The 24,728-nt window shown below is 46.5% G+C and overlaps 1 protein-coding gene across 1 annotated transcript; it reads right to left on the bottom strand.

Moving 5' to 3' along the window:
• Window positions 1–3,548: 3,548 nt before the first annotated feature.
• On the bottom strand, window positions 3,549–24,265 carry LOC144930985 (FAD synthase-like). The gene is made up of 6 exons (XM_078854817.1): window positions 24,074–24,265; window positions 13,364–13,511; window positions 10,580–10,678; window positions 7,268–7,457; window positions 5,468–5,541; window positions 3,549–5,236 (listed from the first exon to the last, which is right to left on the bottom strand). Exons 1-6 carry the CDS (start codon window positions 24,138–24,140, stop codon window positions 5,101–5,103), a joined length of 714 nt encoding a protein of 237 aa, XP_078710943.1. The 5' UTR covers window positions 24,141–24,265; the 3' UTR covers window positions 3,549–5,100.
• Window positions 24,266–24,728: the final 463 nt, after the last annotated feature.

Below are 24,728 nucleotides of genomic sequence, written 5' to 3'. Positions count from 1 at the left end.
ACTTTGTGTGAATAGGCTCCCTCCCCAGAACTTTATCCTCTCCGCCGTGTTGTCTGGTTGGGCGCCACGGTGGCTAGGAGATGTCAACTCCCTCGCTTGGTATACAGGAGGTCGTGGGTTCGATTACGACCCTGACCGCCTGTTTGTATATTTCGAGTTTGCGTGTTCTCTCTCTCCCTCCGTTGTCGCGTGGATTTTTCTCCAGGTCCTACGGTTTTTACCGCCATATTTAGAAACGTGCGTTTGGAGCATATTTGGCTGCTATAAATTACCACGCGATAAGCCACTTCGTTGAGCTATCATTTGTGGGCCAGGTCGCTTCTGAAAGAGAGCTACGTAGTTCAGTGGGCCTTACCTGGGAAAGTAAAAATAGTAAAAATGTAATGATGTCCAAGCCTTCACTCCTTGTGGCTGGGAGCTTTCCGGTTGTACCACGTGTTGTGTCCAGCATGTGGTACAACCGCAAAAAAAACCTACGCAGTGATAATTCACTACCCTTCCCACACGATACACATCTCTTGCAAGACACTCCTGAAAAAGACCTTAAGACATGGGAAGGGTTTCTTGAATAAACAAATTTTCGAAAATATATTTGGCCCAGCCAGGAAGCAACAGGTCGTGACCTGCAGCCCTGCCCTTCCTGCAAATCTGACCCGATCTCAAGCCCATGTCGAGATGTTTCTCTTACATCGGAGTATTCAGTCGGTAGGAATTTATCGTTTCAGGATATGCACAAATGAAAGTTTACTACTTCATTTCGCAGTCAGTTCCGCAGGAATAACCAACAATACTTGCGCGTGTAAATGTTTATGGAGATTTCAAATATTTGACGATCCAGCTCAAACAAGATCTGTATTAATGAGCGATATGAACGTGGTATTTCTTGGAGGGAAGTGTGACTTGAGAATGGCAACATCAACTATTTACTCGAAGGCAAATAGATTGCATTCTACAAAGGCCCTCTGGCTTATCAGGCAAGTGGTGCTACGCAATGGATTTTTCAGTCAGATCGTGCAAGTAAATGTGTCATAAACCCTCCTCCACCCGACACAGACAATGGAGTTGTCACGTGAAGAGACACGTGACATATGTATTGCTTCTTCGGCATCACCGGTGTTGTCGGACAGAAATCTCACAACATTGAACAATTTGGTCCGACTTTTCACCGATAGCTGCAACCAGCATAATCAGGCATTGGTCAGAATTGTGAAAATGTGTCCTCCAGTACTTGGGCCTTGAATGGGTGGTGTGATGTCATCAATACGCGCCCCCTCCAAATGGGAGCGGGGAGTGGTAGCCAGTTATACTTAAACGGTTAAATGTATTCACAAGAATTGTAGCTTACAATGAATTGTTAAATTTCGATTTAAAGCTTTCGTGACTGTAGGGATTCATCTTCTTGGTTCTTTCGGTAAAGTCACGTAGAAGGGAAGTAATAAAATAATAAAAATAAATAATTTAATTGTTTTATTTTTATTATTTTATTACTTCCCTTCTACGTGACTTTACCGAAAGAACCAAGAAAATGAATTGTTACATTCGGTAATATAAAGGTGTTGATACTTCTGATGAAACAAGTCATAATGATACTAGATGGTTAAGATTATAATGCATTTTGTGAGATATGTTAATGTGAGGTACACACGTGGTGAAACTGAATAGTTTTAGTTAGTTATACTAAATGGTTAGCAATGTGGGAACAATGCTGTATTAGTTTCCATTCAGGTAAATACTTTTTAACTCCTGTGTGTGGTTCATTGACATCTGCTGGACAGTTGTTTCAATTGCAATCTGCATGCGTACAGAATTTTTACCCGTGCCCTCCCCATGCACACATATGCAACACATACATATTTATAAACATGATCAATTTATTACACATTCGTCAAGCTTAAATTACAATCGTTGCACTGCAATATCTGCAAAATCTACTGCATAACTGAGTGAGATCAACTGGATTTCCTTAGTGGTGACAATGCTTCTCCAGGAGGCCTTGGACCAGTGTGCTAACAGCAAAGTTCAACTTGGTCATGTCGGATGCCCAGCCGTGGTCAAGAGGACTGAGTTACCCCGAGCAGAGCAGGGCAGTGTCCCACTTGCTCACCTGGACGGTTGGGGTTCACATCTGCATCGCCATGCTTAACGAGAATGAACAGATCGAGTGCGTCCCTTCCCATTGATCGAGTTACCCACACCACAACAAAACCGGCACCGCGCGTTTATTACCCCCCCCCCCCCCCCCCCGATCTCTCATTGAATTCCGCAGCCTGCTGTCTCAAGAGCTCTCGCACGATCTATTAGTAGTAGTCGTTTATTTACAAGCCAGGCGAGATCCCCATTGAGACCAAGCGTCTCTATTTTCAAGGGAGCACCCCCGCAGCTATGACAAATACAGCAAAAAACTAAATTAAGGATACACAGATGATTGAGTGTTAAGTGTCTAGCAGTGGAGATCGGACCTCTAGCAGTGGAGACAGGACCTCTAGCAGTGGAGATCGGACCTCTAGCAGTGGAGATAGGACCTCTAGCAGTGGAGATCGGACCTCCAGCAGTGGAAATAGGACATCTAGCAGTGGAGATCGGACCTCTAGCAGTGGAGATCGGACCTCTAGCAGTGGAGATCGGACCTCTAGCAGTGGAGATCGGACCTCTAGCAGTAGAGATAGGACCTCTAGCAGTGGAGATCGGACCTCTAGCAGTGGAGATAGGACCTCTAGCAGTGGAGATCGGACCTCTAGCAGTGGAGATAGGACCTCTAGCAGTAGAGATAGGACCTCTAGCAGTGGAGATCGGACCTCTAGCAGTGGAGATCGGACCTCTAGCAGTGGAGATCGGACCTCTAGCAGTAGAGATCGGACCTCTAGCAGTGGAGATAGGACCTCTAGCAGTGGAGATCGGACCTCTAGCAGTGGAGATAGGACCTCTAGCAGTAGAGATAGGACCTCTAGCAGTGGAGATAGGACCTCTAGCAGTGGAGATCGGACCTCCAGCAGTGGAAATAGGACATCTAGCAGTGGAGATCGGACCTCTAGCAGTGGAGATCGGACCTCTAGCAGTGGAGATCGGACCTCTAGCAGTGGAGATCGGACCTCTAGCAGTAGAGATAGGACCTCTAGCAGTGGAGATATGACCTCTAGCAGTGGAGATCGGACCTCTAGCAGTGGAGATCGGACCTCTAGCAGTGGAGATCGGACCTCTAGCAGTAGAGATAGGACCTCTAGCAGTGGAGATAGGACCTCTAGCAGTGGAGATAGGACCTCTAGCAGTGGAGATCGGACCTCTAGCAGTGGAGATAGGACCTCTAGCAGTAGAGATAGGACCTCTAGCAGTGGAGATAGGACCTCTAGCAGTGGAGATCGGACCTCTAGCAGTGGAGATCGGACCTCTAGCAGTGGAGATCGGACCTCTAGCAGTGGAGATAGGACCTCTAGCAGTGGAGATAGGACCTCTAGCAGTGGAGATCGGACCTCTAGCAGTAGAGATAGGACCTCTAGCAGTGGAGATCGGACCTCTAGCAGTGGAGATAGGACCTCTAGCAGTGGAGATCGGACCTCTAGCAGTGGAGATAGGACCTCTAGCAGTAGAGATAGGACCTCTAGCAGTGGAGATAGGACCTCTAGCAGTGGAGATCGGACCTCTAGCAGTGGAGATCGGACCTCTAGCAGTGGAGATAGGACCTCTAGCAGTGGAGATAGGACCTCTAGTAGTGGAGATAGGACCTCTAGCAGTGGAGATAGGACCTCTCTGCCCTTTCCTTCTAAAACACTTTTATCATTGCATACTATACATCTGGACACAAGTACATTTAAAAAACAAACTCTAATTAAACATGAATTCAAGTTAAATAAAAAAAAGTATTTCACATCAAGGAGTATTCACTTGTTAAAAACTCATTCAGTCGCATTGTTTGAACCAGGTGACCAAGATCCAAGTCTTTAATTTTAGGCCTCAGAAAAGCAGGATGTTCACCATCAGCATTTATCTATTTTACCAAATTTCAAGTCCACATTTTCTCATTTCTCCTTGGGTGCAGTCTCGTAAAAAATTAGCTGCTCATTATCATATAGCCTTCATGTTTTCTTGACAGACCACTTCACAAAAACAGTTTCGATTATTAGCAATGAATAATGAACCTCTCTCCACTATGATTAGTTCTCAATGGTTACATCTGTAGCCCAGAGTCGACAGTTCAGTGCTGTTGCCATGTGTTCTGCATGCAACAGCAAACTATGCTTGCAAGCCGCAATATCTGTTGTATTTTCTCTTCCCAATTTTGTTGTAATGCACCGCAGCAGGGTGCAAAGTGTCCAATCGGGAACTCTCACAGGGCCTCAATGATCTGGGAGAGGAGATATCCCAGAACGCCTTATCCACACGCGAGAGCGGGTACACAATTTCTCACGCTCGCAGCTCTACAGATGTATTCATTTGCATGGCAGTCAGTCGTATACAGTATTTTCAATGCTGAAGTTGACCCAAAATTTGGTGCAGTCATTAGTGACGAGACTGAGACCATCAACTCAGCCAACTAACCTTAAGAAACCAGTTTAATCCCAGGTGGTATTCCCTAGTATTCTGATAGGTGTCGTTCTCAAGCCTTTGACACCTGAACCACCTGGCCACAAACCACCCACCTCCCTCTGCACCCTGACACTATAAGACCTCTAATTATGGGGGGGGGGGCAGTATAATTATGTACACCACTGTTAATCGTCAGATCATGTGTGGTGGGGTAAAGTGTAAGTTCTCTGCGTACAAACTGTAGGCCAAAATACCCTCTTAAAGGCGCTCTCGAAGAGCTCTCTCTTATCATTTACGTGCTTCCGAACGGTGGCGCGAGTCCCGAGTCCACAGACGACGCCGCACCGACAGTTGGCAAAACTCGGCATTCTTGACCGCTGGATGAACAGAGCAAGCCAACCTGCAGAGGCCCTTCTGCCCGCAGTGGCACGAGCAAGACGCTTCGACTCACCAAGTTCAAATCAAGACACACCCCACCCCCACCCCGTGGCACCATGATTGGCAACCAATGGTCCCTGCCCCTGGACGGACGGACGGACGGAGCAAAGCTGGGCACTCCCCTGCATGTCACAGGTCGTGTCAGCTACGTGATGCGCGCTCCTCCTCGGAGTCCTCGAGCGAGTAAGCGGGGTGGTAGCGTTCCTCTCCGCGTGCGTCCGTGTAACGCAGCGCGTCGTTCTTCCACGTGTCGGTGGCGCTGCCCAGGGACGTGTAGCTTCATCACGGAAAGAAAAAAAAAACCCGGCAAGGTAATTGGAGACAAGACAGGCAAGCAGGAATATAATTTTTTTTTTGCTAGAGGACAGTGTAAACATTTTATAAACCGGAATGTAAAACAAAGATTAGTCACGCTCGCGTGAAAGCATTTGTTTGTGTTTCGTGGATCTCGAGTGTTGAAACGGACACGAGGCGTTCCTGTCGCGTGCGGGCGACGCTTCGCTCGTACCCGTTGTCGTACAGGACGCAGTACGGGAGATTCGACGAACGCAGGAAGCGCCAGACGTCGTGGTAACTCCACTCCTGAAACGGGTTTTGAACAGGGGACACACTTTTTAAGGCCGCTCGCAATCACAACAGCGACACGGGCACCGCAATTTTCACTCCGGCGGAGTAAAAGCGGATTTCATTTCGCGTCGCCGTCCCTCCCCTCCCACGCTCGTGCGCTTTCCAATCTAGGTGTACATTATCACATGCCGGGGATGAGTGCGGCTTGTAGCACCATTAGTATTTTTAATGAGCGAAGCAAAAGGCATGTAATTTGCAGCCGGAGAAAGTGATGACAGCTACGAATGCACCTGCACACAGCATTCTTCTTCTGCGCGGTATTAAGGTTGCGCTGTGCTTGCTGGGAACGTCTCGTTGAAACGGAGCCATTTTAACAGCCGTGCTCTCAAAACCCACTCACCACCCAAGGATGTCAGACACACACGTTTCTCCCCCCAGCAGTCTCTAGGGGCCTCCACAGTTACACGCCATGCAATTGCGATGGGAATTACAATGAGAAATTAAATGGGGGTCAAAGAATACAGGGACACGTATACAGGAGGTCAAGTAAAAAGAGTGCATTGATAATTTTGCCATAAACGCTACGGGCGCTTCGAATGTTAACGCCCTTTTGTTTCATTCAAATATTAAATAAATTATTGTCATTATTTTGGTGCAAAGCGCAAGGATCGATTTGGGAATATATGTTTATTATTATTATTATCTAGGGTTAAAATATTTGTCACTCGTCACACGAGCAATAAAATACCTTCAAATGAAAAATATGCACTGTAAATATTAAAGAGGTGATGTATCGGGAAATTCCACATGTTCAGAAAAGAGAACGAATGATTACGAGCTCAAACCTTCCCTTAAACATTTACCTGAATGTGTACATTCATGGAAACAACCTGTGCTCCTATATACTATTGCATAATAGTAAAAAAACATATTATAATTCACAGCCCTCTGTCTATCCACTAATTGATGAAGGCCTCCCCATGCGGCGTTGTTTGACTATACTTCACCATACCGGTCTTGCGGGTGGCCCAAGACCAGATAAGATATCACTCGCCCAATGATGTTCGCTCTATGCTGAATATAAACCTCGGGCCGCGAGGCTGAGTGCAGTATGCAGTAAGCCCAGCGCCACCTACAGTGCGCTCTTCTTAAATAAAAAAAAGGTTGTACATTGCAATACAAAACGATGCGGACTCAAGACAGCGTATTAATGCAACCGCATCTCAAGACGATCAGCAGAACCCGTGGGAATATTTATTTTGACGAGAACGGCAGTCAGCCATAGACAGAGGGAACGCGGGAAGGCCTTGAACCTGAACTTGGACAGAGGAAGGCAGTTGACAGCACAGATGTTTTGGGTAAATTTTTTTTTTAGGACCCTCTTGGTATGGGTGGTTTTTCATTGGCTATTTTCTGAGTTGAGGGAGAACCAAACTGTGCTCCTCTGGCCTCACCAGACATCTGAATCTGGCTCGGGGCCAAGCAGGGTTAGCGGCGGGATTAATAGCTTTTGTCACACACTCACCGCATGCAAGTGACATTAGCGGCACGGCTTTGGTACCGCAAATAAAACCTGGTGCCCTCGTAAGCCACACCGCGGGTTGGCTTGGTAGGGCAGTACAATGGAAGAGAGGCACGAGGTGACACACGTTCCAAGCTTTGTTGCCATTCAGCACCGTTAATTTGTGGGGGGGGGAGGGGTGATGGCAGAGTGGGAGGCCGGTCTTTCGAGACCCCTTACCAGCATAGGGTTGATTCGCATAAACTCGGGCCAGCCCGGGTCTGTGCGGCACTCGGGCGTGAGGGTGTGCGAGTACGGGTCGGTGCGCCTCGTCCCCATGAGCACCGCGCGTAGGCCCGGCTCCCGGAGCTTTAGTTCCGCCAGGGCATCTCGCACCGCGCCCTCCACCGTGTGCATGCGCAGCCCGTAGCTGTGAGGAGAAACACATGAAAAGCGGGATTGGACAATAGTACGTCCAATGTGAAGCTGGGAGTAATTAAATCGGTTAAACTCAACTGTACACTTATTTTTTATCAGGTAACAGCCACTGAGCTGTATAGTTCTTTTTCAGAAGGGACCTAAGCCACAAGTGATAGCTCAACGAAGTGGCTCGTCGTCATGTGGAAATGTAAATGAGCCAAATACTCTAAACGCGCGATGATGATTCTAAACGTGTAGGGAAAAACCGGAGGACCCGCAGGCCATCATTTCTGAACTCATTTACAACATTTTAGCCGACAAATGCCGTTCCCTATGCCCCGTTGAAGTGCCGCGTTTCGCCGCTAACGGAGGATCATTGGGCATCATTGGACAAATTACAGCTCCAATTTGCATTGGCGATGTTAAATTGACGGGCCCGATTCCTGATTCTTCGTCCCTTGCTGTTCCATGCTTGCTGCGGACCGATTTCTTGGGTAAAATTTGTATCGACCAAGGATGCATCGAATTGCCGTCTGGCCATCGCATGGCATTCTTGCCCTCCCCCACTTGGTTGCGCACGGCCTACGCCACCGTGCAAGCGTTGACATCCCGGATGGTACGCATTCCCCCTGGGGCGCAAATGCTAGTTCCCCTTCGCTTGCGCAAGCCACTCGATCCGGCGGCGACTGCGGGGGGGGGATCCTCTTGGGACCTTCAAATACGGCTGTACGGGGGTTGGAGCTGGTTGGAGCGCAAACCCTAGTGTCCAATGACAGGGAACCCTTTATTCAAGTCCTGAATGCCGGATTGCGGACTTCCGTCGTCCCACTGGGTACCGTGCTCGCTCACGCAACATCCGCACTCCGGGGTGATTCTGTTGTGGGACATGTTGGGGCCGAGCCTCTCCCGCCACCGCGCACGGATCCTGATAACCGGTGGATAAATTCCCTTTGTTCGGAAGCTGGGAACATGTCCGAGTCCCAGAGAGATAAATTGAGGGTGCTCTGCGCGGCAATTCGATGATGTTTTTATCAGGAGTAAATTCGACATTGGCCGCACTATGTTGTTAAGCCATCATATTGACACGGGCGACGCCGCTCCCATCCGGCAGAACCCCTACCAGTTGAGCCCCGTGGAGGAGCAGTTAATGACATGCTGGCTGCGGACATCATTTCTCCGTCTAGCAGTCCGTGGGGGGGCCCCGATCGTCTTCGTTAAAAAACATGATGGCAACCTGCGTTTTTGCGTAGATTTTCGTAAACTCAATAAAATTTCGGTGGCGGACGCTTACCCCCTTCCTCGGATGGACGAATCTCTGGACACCCTAGTGGGTGCCCATTACTTTTCCACGCTAGACCTTCTGCCCGGATTTTGGCAGTTGCCTTTGGACGAGGCCTCCAGGCCCAAAACGGCCTTCCATACGCCACAGGGCCTTTTCGAATTGAATCGACTCCCGATGGGTCTCCACTCCGCGCCAGCGACGTTCCAACGGTTGATGGAACTAGTCCCCGCTGAAATTCGGTGGGACTTGTGTTTGATATATCTGGACGATGTCATCGTCTTTAGCCGGGGGCTGTATTTGTCAAAATGCGGGCGGCCAATCTCAAATTCAAGCCCCAGAAATGTCATCTTGGGCACGTTGTCAGCAAATCACGGATTGCTACGGACCTGGAAAAAACGGCGTGCGTCCGGACTTGGCCGACCCCCACGTCGGTGGGAGAGGTGCGAAGCTTCATTGGGTTCGCATCTTATTATCGCCGCTTTGTGGCTGGGTTTGCTTCCATCGCAAAGCCCCTCCACGCGCTGACGGCCAAGGGCCAGACATTTCATTGGGGGGGAGGAGGAAGAAGCCGCGTTTGTCGCGCTTCGTGAGGCCCTGGTTAATGCCCCTCCCCTCCGCTACCCCGACGTTGCCGCGCCGTTCAGCCTTGACACGGACGCGAGCAACACCGGCATTGGCGCGGTTCTGTCCCAGGTCGTCGACGGGGTGGAGTGCGTTGTCGCGTATGTCAGCAGGGTGCTATCTCCGGCTGAGCAACGCTACTGTGTCACGTGCCGAGAGCTCCTGGCGATCGTTTTTTTTATTCAGTAGTACCGCCCGTATTTATATGGCAGACACTTTACGTTGCGCTGCAGTATGGGTTGCGGGTTGACCAGCCATCCGGCCAACTTTCTCGTTGGCTCGAGGTCCTCCAGGACTACTCGTTCACTGTGTCTTACTAGAAGGGTACCCAGCACTCGAACGCCGATGCCTTGTCGTGGCTGCCACCGAGCGACAAGTGTGCATGCTTTTTTGGCTCAGGGCGCTGTAAAGGGCCGGTCGACGGCTCGTCCCCGCCCCTCGTAGCGTCAGCCGAGGTGGCTTCCTCCGAGGTGGCTGACGGTTCGGTGGCATGGGATGCTGTCCTTGGACTTGAACTCGCTGAGTGGGGGCGCCTTCAGATGGAGGGTGCTTCCCTTCTCAAGTTGCGCTACCGCGTTGCGCGCTCGGATGGGGGTAAGGGCCGTGGAGGTTTCGCATCTGTCATCCCGAAGGATGGCCCTCTTGATGTGCTGGGATGGCAGCACGCGTCGTTACAAAGTTGTTGTGCCCACCGCCTTGCGGGGTAAGGTTGTATGGGCCGTCCATGAACGGCTTTTGCACTTGGGGATACACAAATCCCTTGCCACGCTCCAGCTTGACTTCTCCTGGCCGGGCACGGCAAAGGATGTGGCTGAATTGCTGCAGGGTTGCGTGCAGTGTGCGCGACGGAAACCACCGGTCAAACCCTCCTGTCCGCCCTTACAATCGATTCAGGTATCCCGCATTAATGAACTTGTCGCTCTGGACATCCTTGGTCCCTTTCCTGCCACCCCTCAGGGTAATACATACTTGCTGGTAGGGGTGGGGTATTTGTCGTGCTGGCCTATGGCCTGGCCACTCCCCAACCAGTCGGCGGCTGCCATCACTGACGCTTTTCTTCATGGCTATGTCTTGGACAAGGGTGCTCCTGAGCGTCTATTGATCGACCAAGGGAAGAATTTTTCATCTAAATTACTGCGGGAAGTGTGCGACCTATTGGGTTCAAAGAAAATTCGCGCATATTTGAGTGTGCATCGTCATTGGCGCTCAGTGAGCACGAACGAACTCACCGCTGGCCTGATTCCTGCACGAAGCTCTCTATCTCTGGGAAGGGAGCCGCTCCACGGATGTAGAGAGCCTGCAGTTTCTCCCCCGTGTCCAAGCATAGCCTGCGTGAACACACCGGCAACAAGGGGCGAACTTTTTATTCTCTTACAGAGTAACAGCCAATCTTGCAAAGTATACATCCTGTGGACAGGGAATCCTTTGTGCAAAACATGACAATGTTTATTTCGATCTGCCCAGACTGTTTTGCAAACTACCTATTTGAGAGTGAACAGTGAGGCAAAGAAAAACGTTGACCTTGCCTATCTTGGGAGTGCAAATCACAAAACATCTTTTGCAAAAAAATATTGAATGCACCGCGGAGCATAAGTGAAGATTATGGTGTTGCTACATCTGTTTCGTTTGATTAAACTTTCTAGACCTCAAAGAGAGCTACATTGCGCTTGTACTTGGGGCAGTGCCGCGCTCAAAAATATCCGTCGGAAGGCACGTTAAGGTTCTCACAAAGAAGGCATTTACCCGCACACGATTTTTTATTTCTGATAACAATCATCACACATTCCAAGAAAACTGTTTTTTTTGGCAAAATAAAGAGTACAACATCCGAGCCCTCGTTTACATAAAGGCCTTATTGTGTATAGCACAAACAACGTTTATACCATTCAAATATTTTTTTAAAAACAATCATGGACACGCTTCAAAACAGAGACAGAGAGCCCACAAATACCACGATTGGTTTGACTTGCTACACATTAAAGTGATTGACCCGAACTCTGTGGCAATTAGTGGGAAAACAACTGAAGAGAAGTAAATCTATGGATGAACAGTGACAGGGAATCGAGTTGAAATTTTCAAATGTATTTACCGAGACTGTCGGCAGTGGTGTAGAAAGAGATGGGAACCTGTCTCTGCTGGCTCAGGATTGGCCCAGCAAAGAACCTGGATTAAGGGGCCATGCCCCCATGCTCAATGAGCCATGAGGCTCCTTGAGTTCAGCCAATGGAGCCTCATCCTGGTCCAGACTCGAACCGTCGCCCCTTTCTTCACCCACGCTGTTTGCGAACGGGGACTGTTTATTGGAAAAAACCTTGAAAATAAATCGTTTTTAAAGTGGTTAAACATTACCATCGGTTACGCTGTTTATCGCCAGGCTGACTTTGTTCAAGTTGTAACCTTTATTTTATATAATTGACCAGCGTATTTTATGTGATGACAAAACCAGGGAGTTTATCCATTTAGCGACGTCATGGCACAACGCATTACTGCTTCCTCATTAACCCAACGTCGTCGGCTGAAAACAAGCGGCTTGGTTTGAGCTCTGTGGCTTGCTTCTGGTGTTAAACTGGAACGGTACTACCTCGGCGAGCGGCCATGCGGTGACACAACACTAATTTCTGCGCTGGTCATAGAAATGAGACAAAAGGGAATATTTTACAACCGCCTTGAGCGTGTGTCAATGATTGTGACATTGATAAAGTATTAGCAGCCTTATAAACCATCACTTGAATGGACATGTGCTGAAAGAGAATGGCAACAAAGCAGGGCTTGCTGAAATGGTTGAGGCAAATGAAGGTGGCATTTAGAAGACATTATATAAGGGTCAAAAATGGAGATATGAGAGATTATTCTGCAAGGGAAAAGGGAGCAGGAGAAGAGGTAGGAGACAGATTGGTCAGTGGGACAATGTGAGCAGCGGGATGGGGCTCTCCATGAGAGATGCTAAAGATCACAAAAGATGGAAAGCATCTGTCACGGGCATCAACACTCACTTATGAGGGTGATGACATATTTTTTTTTTAACAAGAACATTGGACGAAATTAAGGATTACTTAAATTGGAACCAAAGTTGTGGAACAGCTTACCCAGAAATATTATGAAAGCACCCACAATTCATGAATTTAAGACTAAACTAAAGACGTTATTTTCCGAGATCGTACGATAACTCAATTAAAGTGGACAAACAAAAATAGCATAGCCACAGCAACAGTTTAGCCGTTTAAATTTATTTTTCTATTCTCGCCTGTTGTATTTTTTGTCGATATAGATTTTTGAACATTAATAGTTGGTCCGCAATCACTCCCTTCACGAGTAATTATCTCAAACGCCTCTTTGCTCTGGCGCCTCGAGATGCACTACATGGGAAGTGTGGCATAAATAATAAATGATGACGATGATGGCACGAGATAGATAAACTCGACAGCCGGTGGTGTGCAGGGCTGTGGGATGCACCATTCGATTGGCTGTGGGGGCTGGTGGTAGGTGACGAAGCCAGAATCACAATATCTATTACTAATGGAGGAATCCGATGAGCTGTACAGCTCATTTCCACACATGTCCTGTAGGGGCGGGTCAGAATGTTACAACAACAAATAATACAAAAACATGATCGGAGCGCAAAGTATAGGAAAGGTAAACAAATCACTGCGAAAATAAAAAATAAAACTAAACAGTTTTTCTTACCAGGTAAAGCCCACTGAACTTTTAACTTATCTTTCAGAAACGGCCTAGCCACAAATAACAGCTCAACGAAGTGGCTTATCGCGTGGACATTTATAGCAGCAAAATAATCTAAAAGTCTACACGAGCACCGGGGAGAGAGAGAGAGACATAAAAACCCCGAATATACAGCAGGCGTCGGGGTCGAGATCGAAACCTCCCCGAGGAGCAGGGTGTAAGGAAGCCCAGTGGGGGCGAGCGGAGCGAACGGGGCGAGCGGGGCGAGCGGGACGAGCGGGGCGAGCGGGGCGAGCGGGGCGAGGGGGGGCGAGCGAGCGCAGGGGTCAGCGCACCTGCGCATCACAATGTGGACCAGGTGCAGCAAGGCCGTGCAGTCCTTTCCGCCGTTGAAGGCTACGCACAGCTGGGCAAGCCCGTACGTCCGCACCGCGTCCTCGATGACCTTCAGGGAATCTGCGACGCGGTGGCCCAAGCTGCAGTCTGCTGGGGCACGGGAAAGGGGGAAGAGAGTCCCTGCGGTGTGAAGAGCCCAGTGAAAGCTGGGGGACTGACCGGCGGTTCCGACGTTGGGGGAGGTTTGAGCACCAACGTAGGCTGACGAAGCATTTTTAGAGCAATGTTAATCTAAAGCAGAGGTCAAAAGCTCACGATTACTTAACAGCCCCGGTAAGCTACTTTTAAGTGTTTTTTTTAAGTCTTATCCACAATTATTAGCATTGGTAAAGTGTAATGAATGTTTATGTTATTGTAATGAGTTGTTTTAAAATTAAAGTTAATAACCTTTTCCGCACCTCCGATTAGCACGGCTGGCGACGTGTGAAAGAAGTGCAACATACATACAAATAATTGTAAATTATTAAACCGTGCCTGATGACGACCGCTTGTGTTGCGATCGAAACGTCGTGATTTGTTTAATTTTATTTCTAACTACGTGACTTTACCGAAAGAACCAAAGAGTACGTGTGGAGCTGTTACCCGGTGGTTAACGCGATGCTACAAAAACATGAAAATGTGAGTTTGATTCCCGGCGATGACTAACTCCAGTAGCGAGTGCTATCTGAACCAGATCTGGGACCCGCTCCTCCTTCACCAACTGGCACTGACCATTATGATGAAGTATGGTCAAACAATCGCTTGCTTGACATGGGAAGGCCTTCATCCAGCAGTGAACTGACAAAGAGTTTAATATTATAATTGTGGATAAATGCTTCGACGCCGAATGTACATTGGAGTTGTTTTACACGGACTACTATGTAAATAACATGCACAAACAATTAAGACTTGGCAGTTACGCCTTACACAAGTTTGTACACCAATTATGGCAATTTATGAAGCAATTTTGCGGTTGAAAATTACTTTGAACATGGTTTAAACAAACGTTCGTTTTGCTAAGTTTGAAAAACAAATATGTTTAATTAGACAATTAAACATATTTACTCTGCCAGCCACCTAGGAATATACAATGAATGTACTAATTAAGAAAATAATCCACTTATCTATTTATTGATATATATTCCACTATGAAACCTATACTGAACCAAGAAACCACCGATGAATATACACATGTATCAGCGAACAGTACGTGTCAGAATATATTGGAAAATTCCACTAATTAGATAAATGCAAAGTATTTCTGCACTTGTGCTATGACAGACGTTATGGCAGCCGAATGGAGGAATCTTATTAAAATATCTGCCAGCTCTTTGTTTGGAAGTTACAATGTATTATTTTACCAAACACATTAATTTTAAACGTAAAAAAATCGCCCAAAAACAAACCTATGAACTACAATTGTCAGGTTCGAATATTTTATTTTAATTGTTACGAGGATTATGCTCTGAGCAAATCTAACATTGCTTGCTAATACTTTTTCAGTTTGTCTTTATTTTGCAAATTAGGTTTTAGGGAAGGTTGTTCTATTGTTGCTGTGGGTAGCCTTTATGCAAGCATATCTTCTTATCTTAATTTCGAAATGTCTTTTGCAATCTCCCTTCTTTTAGGTCCTTTATAAATGCTAATAATACATATTTTGTTTTTACGGCCTTGGTTTATGAAAGCCTGGATTCATGATTGAAATGGTCTATAATAGGTAGACATAATAGTATTTGATATTGTGAACAATCAACACAAATGAACAACAGAAAATGACGTAGAACTTAAAGAAAGCTGCAATATTTTACGGCTAATAAAGATAAAAAATGAAATGAGGATCTGCACGTCGGCCGGATGCAGTGATTTTTGGAAAGCTTTATTTAACAAAGAAAAGCAACGTACCAGTGTCCCTGAAGCAGACGTTTTTTTTCCAATCAATGCATATTACCCACTGTGACATATGGATCAGAAACACGGATATTGAAAAGAAAATGGAACAAAAGCTGAAATATATGAAAAACGGACCGTAGAGAAAAGTATGCTTGGAATCACACTGAGTGACTAAAAATGAGGAAGAACACATGGATTCGGGAACACAAATCATATAGATAATTATAGACTGTTCAGACACGTTAATGGACTTGGATAAGAACACTTTATTTAAAAAAAATAAACATTTTTTTTTTACCAGGTCAGGCCCACTGAGCAATACAGCTCTTTTTCAGAAGCGACCTGGCCACAAATGATAGCTCAACGAAGTGGCTTATCGCGTGGACATGTTGTGCAGTTAGAATATAGCAGAAACCCTCAAAGCAAATTCCAATCCCCAAGCCAAACTCTACTGCAGGGTAAGTAAGGCCTTCAGGTCAACCAATCCCCCTCCGATCACATCATTCAATTAGCATGTTCAGTAACTATTACATGTTCGTGTTGACTAGTGACCACCCAAGGCTCAATGTGAGCGAGAGGGCTCAAGTTATCTGGTGGCAGGCACAGTTGCACACGCACACACACAGCCTACAATAGATATGCCCCCTTTTTAAGTGATGACAGATTATTAAACTGCACACACGAAATAATGTATTAACACGTGAACTTCTGAAACTGCTTGCATTAAAAGAAAATGACAAGTAACACCTCCCCAGTCGATCTGTACGCGTGCTCGATTATCCTCCTTGCCTCTGTTGGGCTTGTAACCAACCACAGGGAGGTGGACACCAGGGAGGCAATGGTTCTCACATTTCCGGACCCTTTGCGGAATAACTTACGTAATGTTCACGCCTTGCGCAATATCCCGGCCACCCTTTACTCTTCCTCAGGCCGATTCGTCATACATGCGCTGACACATTCGGAAAACGAAAATCATATTTCATAACTGTCCTTAATGAAGCCACGCAAAAAAAACAGCTCTTGTACAAGGTCGCAAATGTCTAGGCTATCCGACGTGAGTTTAAAACGCTGTTAATGAAAAAAAGAAACATTTAAAGTGTAACAGTCATGTAATATCTTGCGATGTCACTTCTGTGATGTTTAAAAACCAACAGAGTCGTGCTACCACGGTGAAATCACTGGGCCACTTCTGACCATTAATTTAAATGTTTTTTTTTCTGACAGCTTCAAACGAGAAAAGAAAAGACCAGAACACACAGTCTAAGTGTGTACAATACCTGTTTGTTTTGGGGGTTCCGCCTACATTAAGACTTCATCCCCTAATTATTGGATTAACCAAGCAAGTCAAACATCCTTTACTTCACCACAGTGTGTGTGTTTAACAACTACATTGCACGAGGGAGTCGGGTGGCTCAGAGGTTAAAGCGCTGAGCTGACACTGCTGAGATGCGGGGCACAAATCTAGGCAGCCACCCTGTGATTAAACTGGTCTCTGAAATGTATTTGAGTTGATGGCCTCAGACCAGTTACCAATGACTGCACACAAAAAAAACCCCCGTAACATTATGTCTGGTCATGGCACTTAAATTTGGATAAATTCCAGCTTTGAGATTTTTAAACAGCTGGTGGGATAGTTTTTTCTTGTGCTCTGAGGACCGGCGCTCACCACAAGGAGTCTCAGAAGGAGCTGTTGATATCCGTTTACGTGGGCCATTCTACAACACGTGAGTTGCACTGCTCTGGGAGAGATCCAAATAGACACATTGGCTCATGACATGATGCCATTAGCACAACTGGGATAATACTAGCGAACAACATTTTTTCAATCGTTACAAACCTTTATAAAATGTTTACGTGTGTGCGTTTGATAACTTCTGCTTCCTGATGCGGCAGGATTCTTGACGTCCAACTGTATTGTATGAAGAACTTATTTGGCACCGTACGGAAACCGACAGGACACGGCATGTTTTGGTCGGCAAGATATTAGCAATGATAACCCTACCTCGAGACAACACTGTAGTAGGGCAGCGCTCTTCATTGCGTAGGCCCACGGGCCACTGGCGGCCCCTGGTGGCCTTCAGTGCGGCCCCTGACGTACGGCCCCCGACAATACACAAACGGTGAAAACAACCCCCATCATCATCGTGCTGCTGTCAAAACCCCAAAGGTTTCAAATATGTGGCAACCCTCACACTGATGGTGTCTTATCGGCGAAATTGCCCCCCCCCCCCCCCCTTTGAAAATGAATGAAGAATACTCCTGTAGGGGCAACGGAACTCCATGATACATGGGCCAATGACAAGCATGCCAATCGCACATCCATCCCAAGCTGAATCGCCACGGAGAAATGCTTCGCCGTGATGACACACACACAAGAGGTGTTTATTTAAACGTGACACGTGCATCTATCTATAAGCCTCGTTTAAATACGGAGAGATTAACGGTGTGTGTGGATAACACGTGCATTCTCGCCTGATGAAATTACGGGGTGTTGCTTCAACAAATAGTGGGGTGTAGCACGTGGTGGCACGTGGTGGCAAGTGGTGACAGTGGTGTTATAGTGCAATGCGAGGTACACAAGTGGTATATGGTCGATTGCAGTGTGGTGTGGTACACAGGTAAGTGGTACGTGGGCGTGTGGTGAGTAGTAACATAGTTGAGTGGGGTATGGTGAGAGCCTGGTTATTTAAACAACAAAGTAATAGTTCATAGTGCATCATGCACCGACTGGGGACCGATGACAACGTGAGGATTAGTACAATTACTATGGGCACTCTGGGCTGACGATAACAGAGGACCCTCGGATGCATACACAGAGTGCAGCTAGCTGCAAGGCAAGGAAGTTCCCGAAAGGTTACGTTATGGAAAACTGAATGACAACGTTGAATGCGCAAGTTGCAAAAATAAAAACATCCGCACATTTTCTTGATTCAAGTAGATACACTCGCATCTTTGAGAAAGGCTGATTGAAAGAATGGACAGAGGAGAGTAAAGAGGTTTATATAGAGAGGGGAGCAACAGTCAAAATGAACGCAGATTGTACAGAGAGAGTGTAATGTGCCACCTCTCACCTGGTTAAATAAAGTCGGTGATGGGCAAAGTGGATACGGATCGTATTGCATGGGTACAATGTGTGCCCTATGCCTGGATAAACATAGGCGACGCAGGGTGAACACGATGGTGTTAAAAAAAATACAAGGTGCTTCAACAAAGTGTTAACACTTAAATGGGACTATCGTTTTTAATGGAAAAATAACGGATAACACACTGGGACATGATAACAAATGTAACGTTAATCACTTCTAAAAGTCAGTCTCCACTTGTTCGCCATCATTGTCAACGCGTGCCTGGAATCTTCTCCAGGTGGTCTCCAGAGCCCGGAGGCACATTTCTTGTGGTGTTGTTACAAATTCTCAGAAGTGTTGACATTTTTTTGAAGCACCCTAGATAGTACCACTAACCACGTCCATTCCCGTTTGGTCAATTCAGGGGCCGGCGACCTGCGGTTCCTGAGCCGCGTGCGTCTCTTTAAGAAGTGTTTCGTGACGCTGTTTATTAAGGACCCCAGAGTCTCGTATTCACACACCTGCCGACCCCTGTTCAGTGCCCAACCTTATTACAGACCGATTCAGAACTTATTGGTCACCCCGTGCAATTATACATTTCAACGTTCATCCTACAAAGTTCCATCACAAGGGAGAAACACAAACAAATAGACAATTTTTTTGCCCGTATTGAAACGGCTGTACGCCGTATGGACCTGAAAACTCAATTTCCCTGTTAACAAGAATACGGGGTAAACCGTGTGGGTTGATTGCTATGTATTCACTGAAGTGTGCATTACTGCTCCTTGAGAAACTGAGGGTTCTTTTTTTTTTTACCGAATTCGAAAAATATTACTCTCCTTTGTTATTTTGGGTGCCAACCCCACCCTGGGCTAAGGGGCCGTCCATAAATGACGTCACGCACCTGGGGGGGGGGGGGCAGACATTTGTGACGATGTGTGACGAGGGGGGGGGGGTTGAGAAATGTGACATCACATAAAAATGCGCAACTTTAAATAAATATAGACAACACGTTCTACTTAATTAAATAGACTTTTTAAAAAATGTTTTCTCCTACAACATCAGAATGCAGCGCCACATTAAATACACACTACAATGACACTAGTTTAAAGCGATTTAAAGCATGTTTTATTTTCAAAATGGAATTATGGTTTTGGGGGGGGGGCAGAGCTTTGTGATGTCATATTTGAGGGGGGGTCTGACTTTTTGTGACGCCGTGTGACGAGGGGTGGGGGTCAAAAATCGTCCCAAATCGTGTGACGTCATTTATGGACGGCCCCTAATCAGAGGCGAAAAACGAAACACGGAGGGGATTGACCGCAGAGACCGGAAACGCGGAATGCATTGCGTGCGTACCGCGGCATTGCGGCGATTGGCACCACGTGTGTTTCTCGTGGTTAATTAAAGGACACGGGTATAAACGTGCACAAGTATACGTCGTTTTAGCCCTTTTGTCAATACACAACTGGATTGTCTGTGTGTGGTATATATGTTGAACCTCTTTCGCACCCTACATAGCAGAGGTGGGACAAAGTCATTGTTATGCAAGTCCAAGTCGAGTCGCAAGTCATCAAATTCATGACTCGAGTCTGACTCGAGTCCAAGTCACATGACTCGAGTCCACACCTCTGCTACATAGTCAACCGCGCTCATCGGATGTGCGGGAGAAGGACACACAAAATGGCAGTTCTAAAGGAATACATTTTCAATCTAGATTTAAAGCTGCATAGCTCCGATGGCTTCCCGCCTGTGCGGGTCATGAAGGTCATTCTACCATACAGTACTTCAACCACACTGGTTTAGTGCGGATTTGCGAAGTGGGCACAGGCGTGGAAGCACAAAAGTACAGCATTTCATTTCACTGCACTGCCATCTGCTGCTCACGAAGTAACTCCCGAAGCCCAACAACGGATGGACAAAATAAGTCACTGAACGTCACCAAATCACCCAAAAATGCGCCCGCTCTCGTCAGATCTCGGACGCGAAGCTGGATTTTTTTTTTGGCACGGACAGAGTACGAAACAAAGAGAATAACACTTGCTTAAAATAAACGTTAGGAGTTGGAGCAACCGTTAACCACGTTCCTTTCTCGCCTGCTTCAATAAAGGAGTGACTGAACGCAAGAGGGTTGTGGCATGGAGCGCATTGCCTGGGTACATCGTACCCTCTTAAATGAGACTATCAGAATCAGAATCTTTATTTATACGAGGAGGAATACGATGAGCTGTAAAACTCTCTTTCACAGATGTCCAGTAGGGGCAGATCACAAAGTTAAAACAACAAACAAGACAAAAACACGATGGGAGTACAAAGTATAGCAAACGTAAGCAAATAAGTTAAACATTAAATATAAACTATAACTCAACGCAGTCGCTTATCGTGTGGAAAAAATATCTTTAAATTTTTAGTTTACCAGATAAAGCCCACGGAGCCATAATGCTTCTTTTTCAGAAGTGGCCTGGCCACAAATGATAGCTCAACTTAGTGGCTTATTATGATGCGGAAATGTTTAGCAGCCAAATAATCTAAATGCACGTTGGTTGATAATTGGTTTTTACCCTTTTATCTGGCAACAAAACTGACACCTTTTTTTACAAGGAGTCATGTTTGCATTGACCATAATACCTGCAGTCGGAATGCAAACAAAAAACAAAACTCTGATGATGATGATATTAGAGCCTAGTCTCCTCACATGGTGTTGGACCAGATGCGCCTGGTCCAACACCATGTGAGACTAGACTCTAAGGAAAGCTGTCTCGGATGTGGACCAATCAATTTCAAAGACAGTTCATGTATCATCAGAGTTTTGTTTTTGTTTGCATTCCGACTGCAGGTATTGTGGTCAATGCAAACATGACTCCTTGTAAAAAAGGTGTCAGTTTTGTTGCCAGATAAAAGGGTAAAAAAACAATTATCATATTTTGATACTGGCAAATGAAGTTCCAATGGTGCACGTTGGTTTCCAAATGACTCAACACAGAGGGCTGGCTGTGAAGAATGCCAGTGTGGCGAATACCACGTGGGCGTCATCCTGGTTTATCATCCTGTCAACCCATACGGTTTACCCCGTATTCTTGTACAGGGAAATTGAGTTTTCAGGTCCATACGGGCGTACAGCCGTTTCAATACGGCCAAAACATTTTTGTCTCTTTGGTATTGTTTCTCCCTTGTGATGGGACTTTTAAAGTTGAACGTTGAGATTTATAAGGGCACGGGGTGACCAATAAGGTCTGAATTGGTCTGTAATTGATAAGGCTTTGACAGGTATGCAGTACCTGGTTATACGAAGGACAATAAGCACAACGACTGAACACTGCCAAGATAGGTGCCACGTTCCCTCTAACGGTGACATTAAATAATGATTAAACGCACAGTGAAGACGCAGTACTACCTACTGCCCGTAAACCACGTTCCCACTCATAATTTGACATGTGAAAAGAATAGCTTTACAGTTAATTGGATTCCTCGAGTATACATATATATTCTGAATTAAAGGACACGTGGAGTGAAATTGCTCGTGTACCACGTTCCCTCTGCCACCGTTAAATTAAGGACAGTGAACCTAGCATGGTCCGTACCGGGCACCCTCCCCCTATGATTAAATACAGGGTTACATGGTTATATACAGGGCCACATGGTTAAATAAAGGCAAGAGTGAACACTATCAGTGTACCATATCGACCCCATGGTTAAATGTGTAAATACTGTGTGGCAGGTGCCCAATTGTATGGTTAAAAATAGGGCCACGTGGTTAAAGACGTGGTTGTTACACGCTAACATCCTGGACTACATCAGATTTAAATACAGCGTTAGTGGTTAAATACAGGGTCCCATTGTGAAATACATGGTTAAAGACAGGGTTGGTCACATGGTCACATACACAGGGTATGTGGATGAGTGGAGGGTCTATGGATGGTTACAGGGTCACGTGGTTACATGCAGGGATTAGATTGTCGTATAAAAGACAAAGCTCCCTCGTATAGCCTTCAACATTGTTGGGGCAAGTGCTGTTAGCGAGTAGCAACCTCCTACGAAGGCCACAAAGACAAAGCTCCCCCGTATAGCCTTCAACATTGTTGGGGCAAGTGCTGTTAGCGAGAAGCACCTCCTATGAAGGCCACAAAGACAAAGACCCCCCGTATAGCATTCACCATTCTGTTGGGGAAAGTGCATTAGCGAGAAGCACCTCCTATGAAGGCCACAAAGACAAAGACCCCCCTATAGCCTTCAACATTGTTGGGGCAAGTGCTGTTAGCGAGCAGCACCTCCTATGAAGGCCACAAAGACAAAGCTCCCCCGTATAGCCTTCGACATACTGTTGGGCAAGTTCATTAGCGAGTAGCACCTCCTATGAAGGCCACAAAGACAAAGCTCCCCCGTGTAGCCTTCAACATTCTGTTGGGACAAGTTCTGTTAGCGAGTAGCACCTCCTATGAAGGCCACAAAGACAAAGCTCCCCCGTGTAGCCTTCAACATTCTGTTGGGACAAGTTCTGTTAGCGAGTAGCACCTCCTATGAAGGCCACAAAGACAAAGCTCCGCCGTATAGCCTTCAACATTGTTGGGGCAAGTGCTATTTGCGAGCAGCACCTCTTATGAAGGCCACAAAGACAAAGCTCCCCCGTATAGCCTTCAACATTGTTGGGGCAAGTGCTGTTGGCGAGTAGCAACCTCCTATGAAGGCCACAAAAACAAAGCTCCCCCATATAGCCTTCAACATTGTTGGGGCAAGTGCTGTTAGCGAGTAGCACCTCCTATGAAGGCCACAAAGACAAAGCTCCCCGTATAGCCTTCAACATTGTTGGGGCAAGTGCTGTTAGCGAGAAGCACCTCCTATGAAGGCCACAAAAACAAAGACCCCCCGTATAGCCTTCACCATTCTGTTGGGGCAAGTGCATTAGCGAGTAGCACCTCCTATGAAGGCCACAAAGACAAAGCTCCCCCGTATAGCCTTCAACATTGTTGGGGCAAGTGCTGTTAGCGAGAAGCACCTCCTATGAAGGCCACACAGACAAAGCTCCCCCGTATAGCCTTCGACATTCTGTTGGGGTAAGTGCATTAGCGAGTAGCACCTCCTATGAAGGCCACAGAGACAAAGCTCCCCCGTATAGCCTTCAACATTCTGTTGGGGCAAGTGCATTAGCGAGTAGCACCTCCTATGAAGGCCACAGAGACAAAGCTCCCCCGTATAGCCTTCGACATTCTGTTGGGGCAAGTGCATTAGCGAGTAGTACCTCCTATGTAGGCCACAAAGACAAATACCCCCCGTATAGCCTTCAACATTGTTGGGACAAGTGCTGTTAGCGAGTAGCACCTCCTATGAAGGTCACAAAGACAAAGCTCCCCCGTATAGCCTTCACCATTGTTGGGGCAAGTGCATTAGCGAGTAGCACCTCCAATGAACGCTACAAAAACAAAGCTCCCCCGTATAGCCTTCAACATTGTTGGGGCAAGTGCTTTTAGTGAGTAGCACCTCCTATGAAGGCCACAAAGACAAAGCTCCCCCGTATAGCCTTCGACATTGTTGGGGCAAGTGCTGTTAGCGAGTGCACCTCCTATGAAGGCCACAAAGACAAAGCTCCCCCGTATAGCCTTCAACATTGTTGGGGCAAGTGCTGTTAGCGAGTAGCACCTCCTATGAAGGCCACAAAGACAAAGCTCCCCCGTATAGCCTTCAACATTCTGTTGGAGCAAGAGCAGTGAGCGCGCTTCTTACCGTAGTCGAGCTGCACCGCCACTTCGCCATCGTCCACAGAGGCGTCTCGCGACCTCGCCTTCTCCATGCTGAGGGTGAGTTTAAAGTGTTGTTGTTGTTGGTTGTTGTTGGTGGTGGTTGTTGTTGTTTTTTTGTTGAAGCGACGGGACAATTCGACCTTGTCCCACTCCAGAAGATACAAAAAATTAACCTCTTCACTTGATTCCATAGAGCGGATAAGCTCGCGCAGCTCTCTCCCTCCCTCCCCCCCACAGAGCTCTGTTTGATTCTGATTGGTCGTGGCGCGATCACGTGCTGAGTGTCGAGCCGTGCGCGTCGCCCATTGGACGAGAGCGAGCTTTGGGGGGCCACGGCGCCACGCCGCCTATGCGGTGTGGGAAATGTTGTGCGATACTAACAGGTGATTTTTTTTAACACGTTACTATTCATACTCTTAGGTTTTTTCGGTAAATTGACGTAGGGAAAAATAAATAATAAATAATAAAAATAATTGAAATAATAATAGAAAAAAAATAATTAATAATAAAAATACATAATAAAAATAATAGAAATAATAACAGAAACAAAATATTCATTTTATTATTTTATTTCTATTATTTGTATTATTTATTTTCATTATTTTTTTCCCTACGTCACTTTACCGAAAAAACCTAGG

This window comes from Lampetra fluviatilis, chromosome 3, assembly GCF_964198595.1.
Source record: "Lampetra fluviatilis chromosome 3, kcLamFluv1.1, whole genome shotgun sequence".
Classification (NCBI taxonomy): domain Eukaryota; kingdom Metazoa; phylum Chordata; class Hyperoartia; order Petromyzontiformes; family Petromyzontidae; genus Lampetra; species Lampetra fluviatilis.
The sequence above is the reverse complement of the archived record's forward strand: the minus strand, read 5'-3'. Positions and strand labels throughout refer to the sequence as shown.

Bases quoted from the DNA above. Each gene is read 5' to 3' on its own strand.
- LOC144930985 (XM_078854817.1), bottom strand. From the start codon at position 24,140: ATGGAGAAGGCGAGGTCGCGAGACGCCTCTGTGGACGATGGCGAAGTG. The intron at 13,512-24,073 runs GTAAGAAGCGCG...GTGCCCCAGCAG, and splicing joins GGCGGTGCAGCTCGACTACG to ACTGCAGCTTGGGCCACCGC. The intron at 5,542-7,267 runs GTAAGGGGTCTC...AACCCGTTTCAG, and splicing joins TGCGAATCAACCCTATGCTG to GAGTGGAGTTACCACGACGT.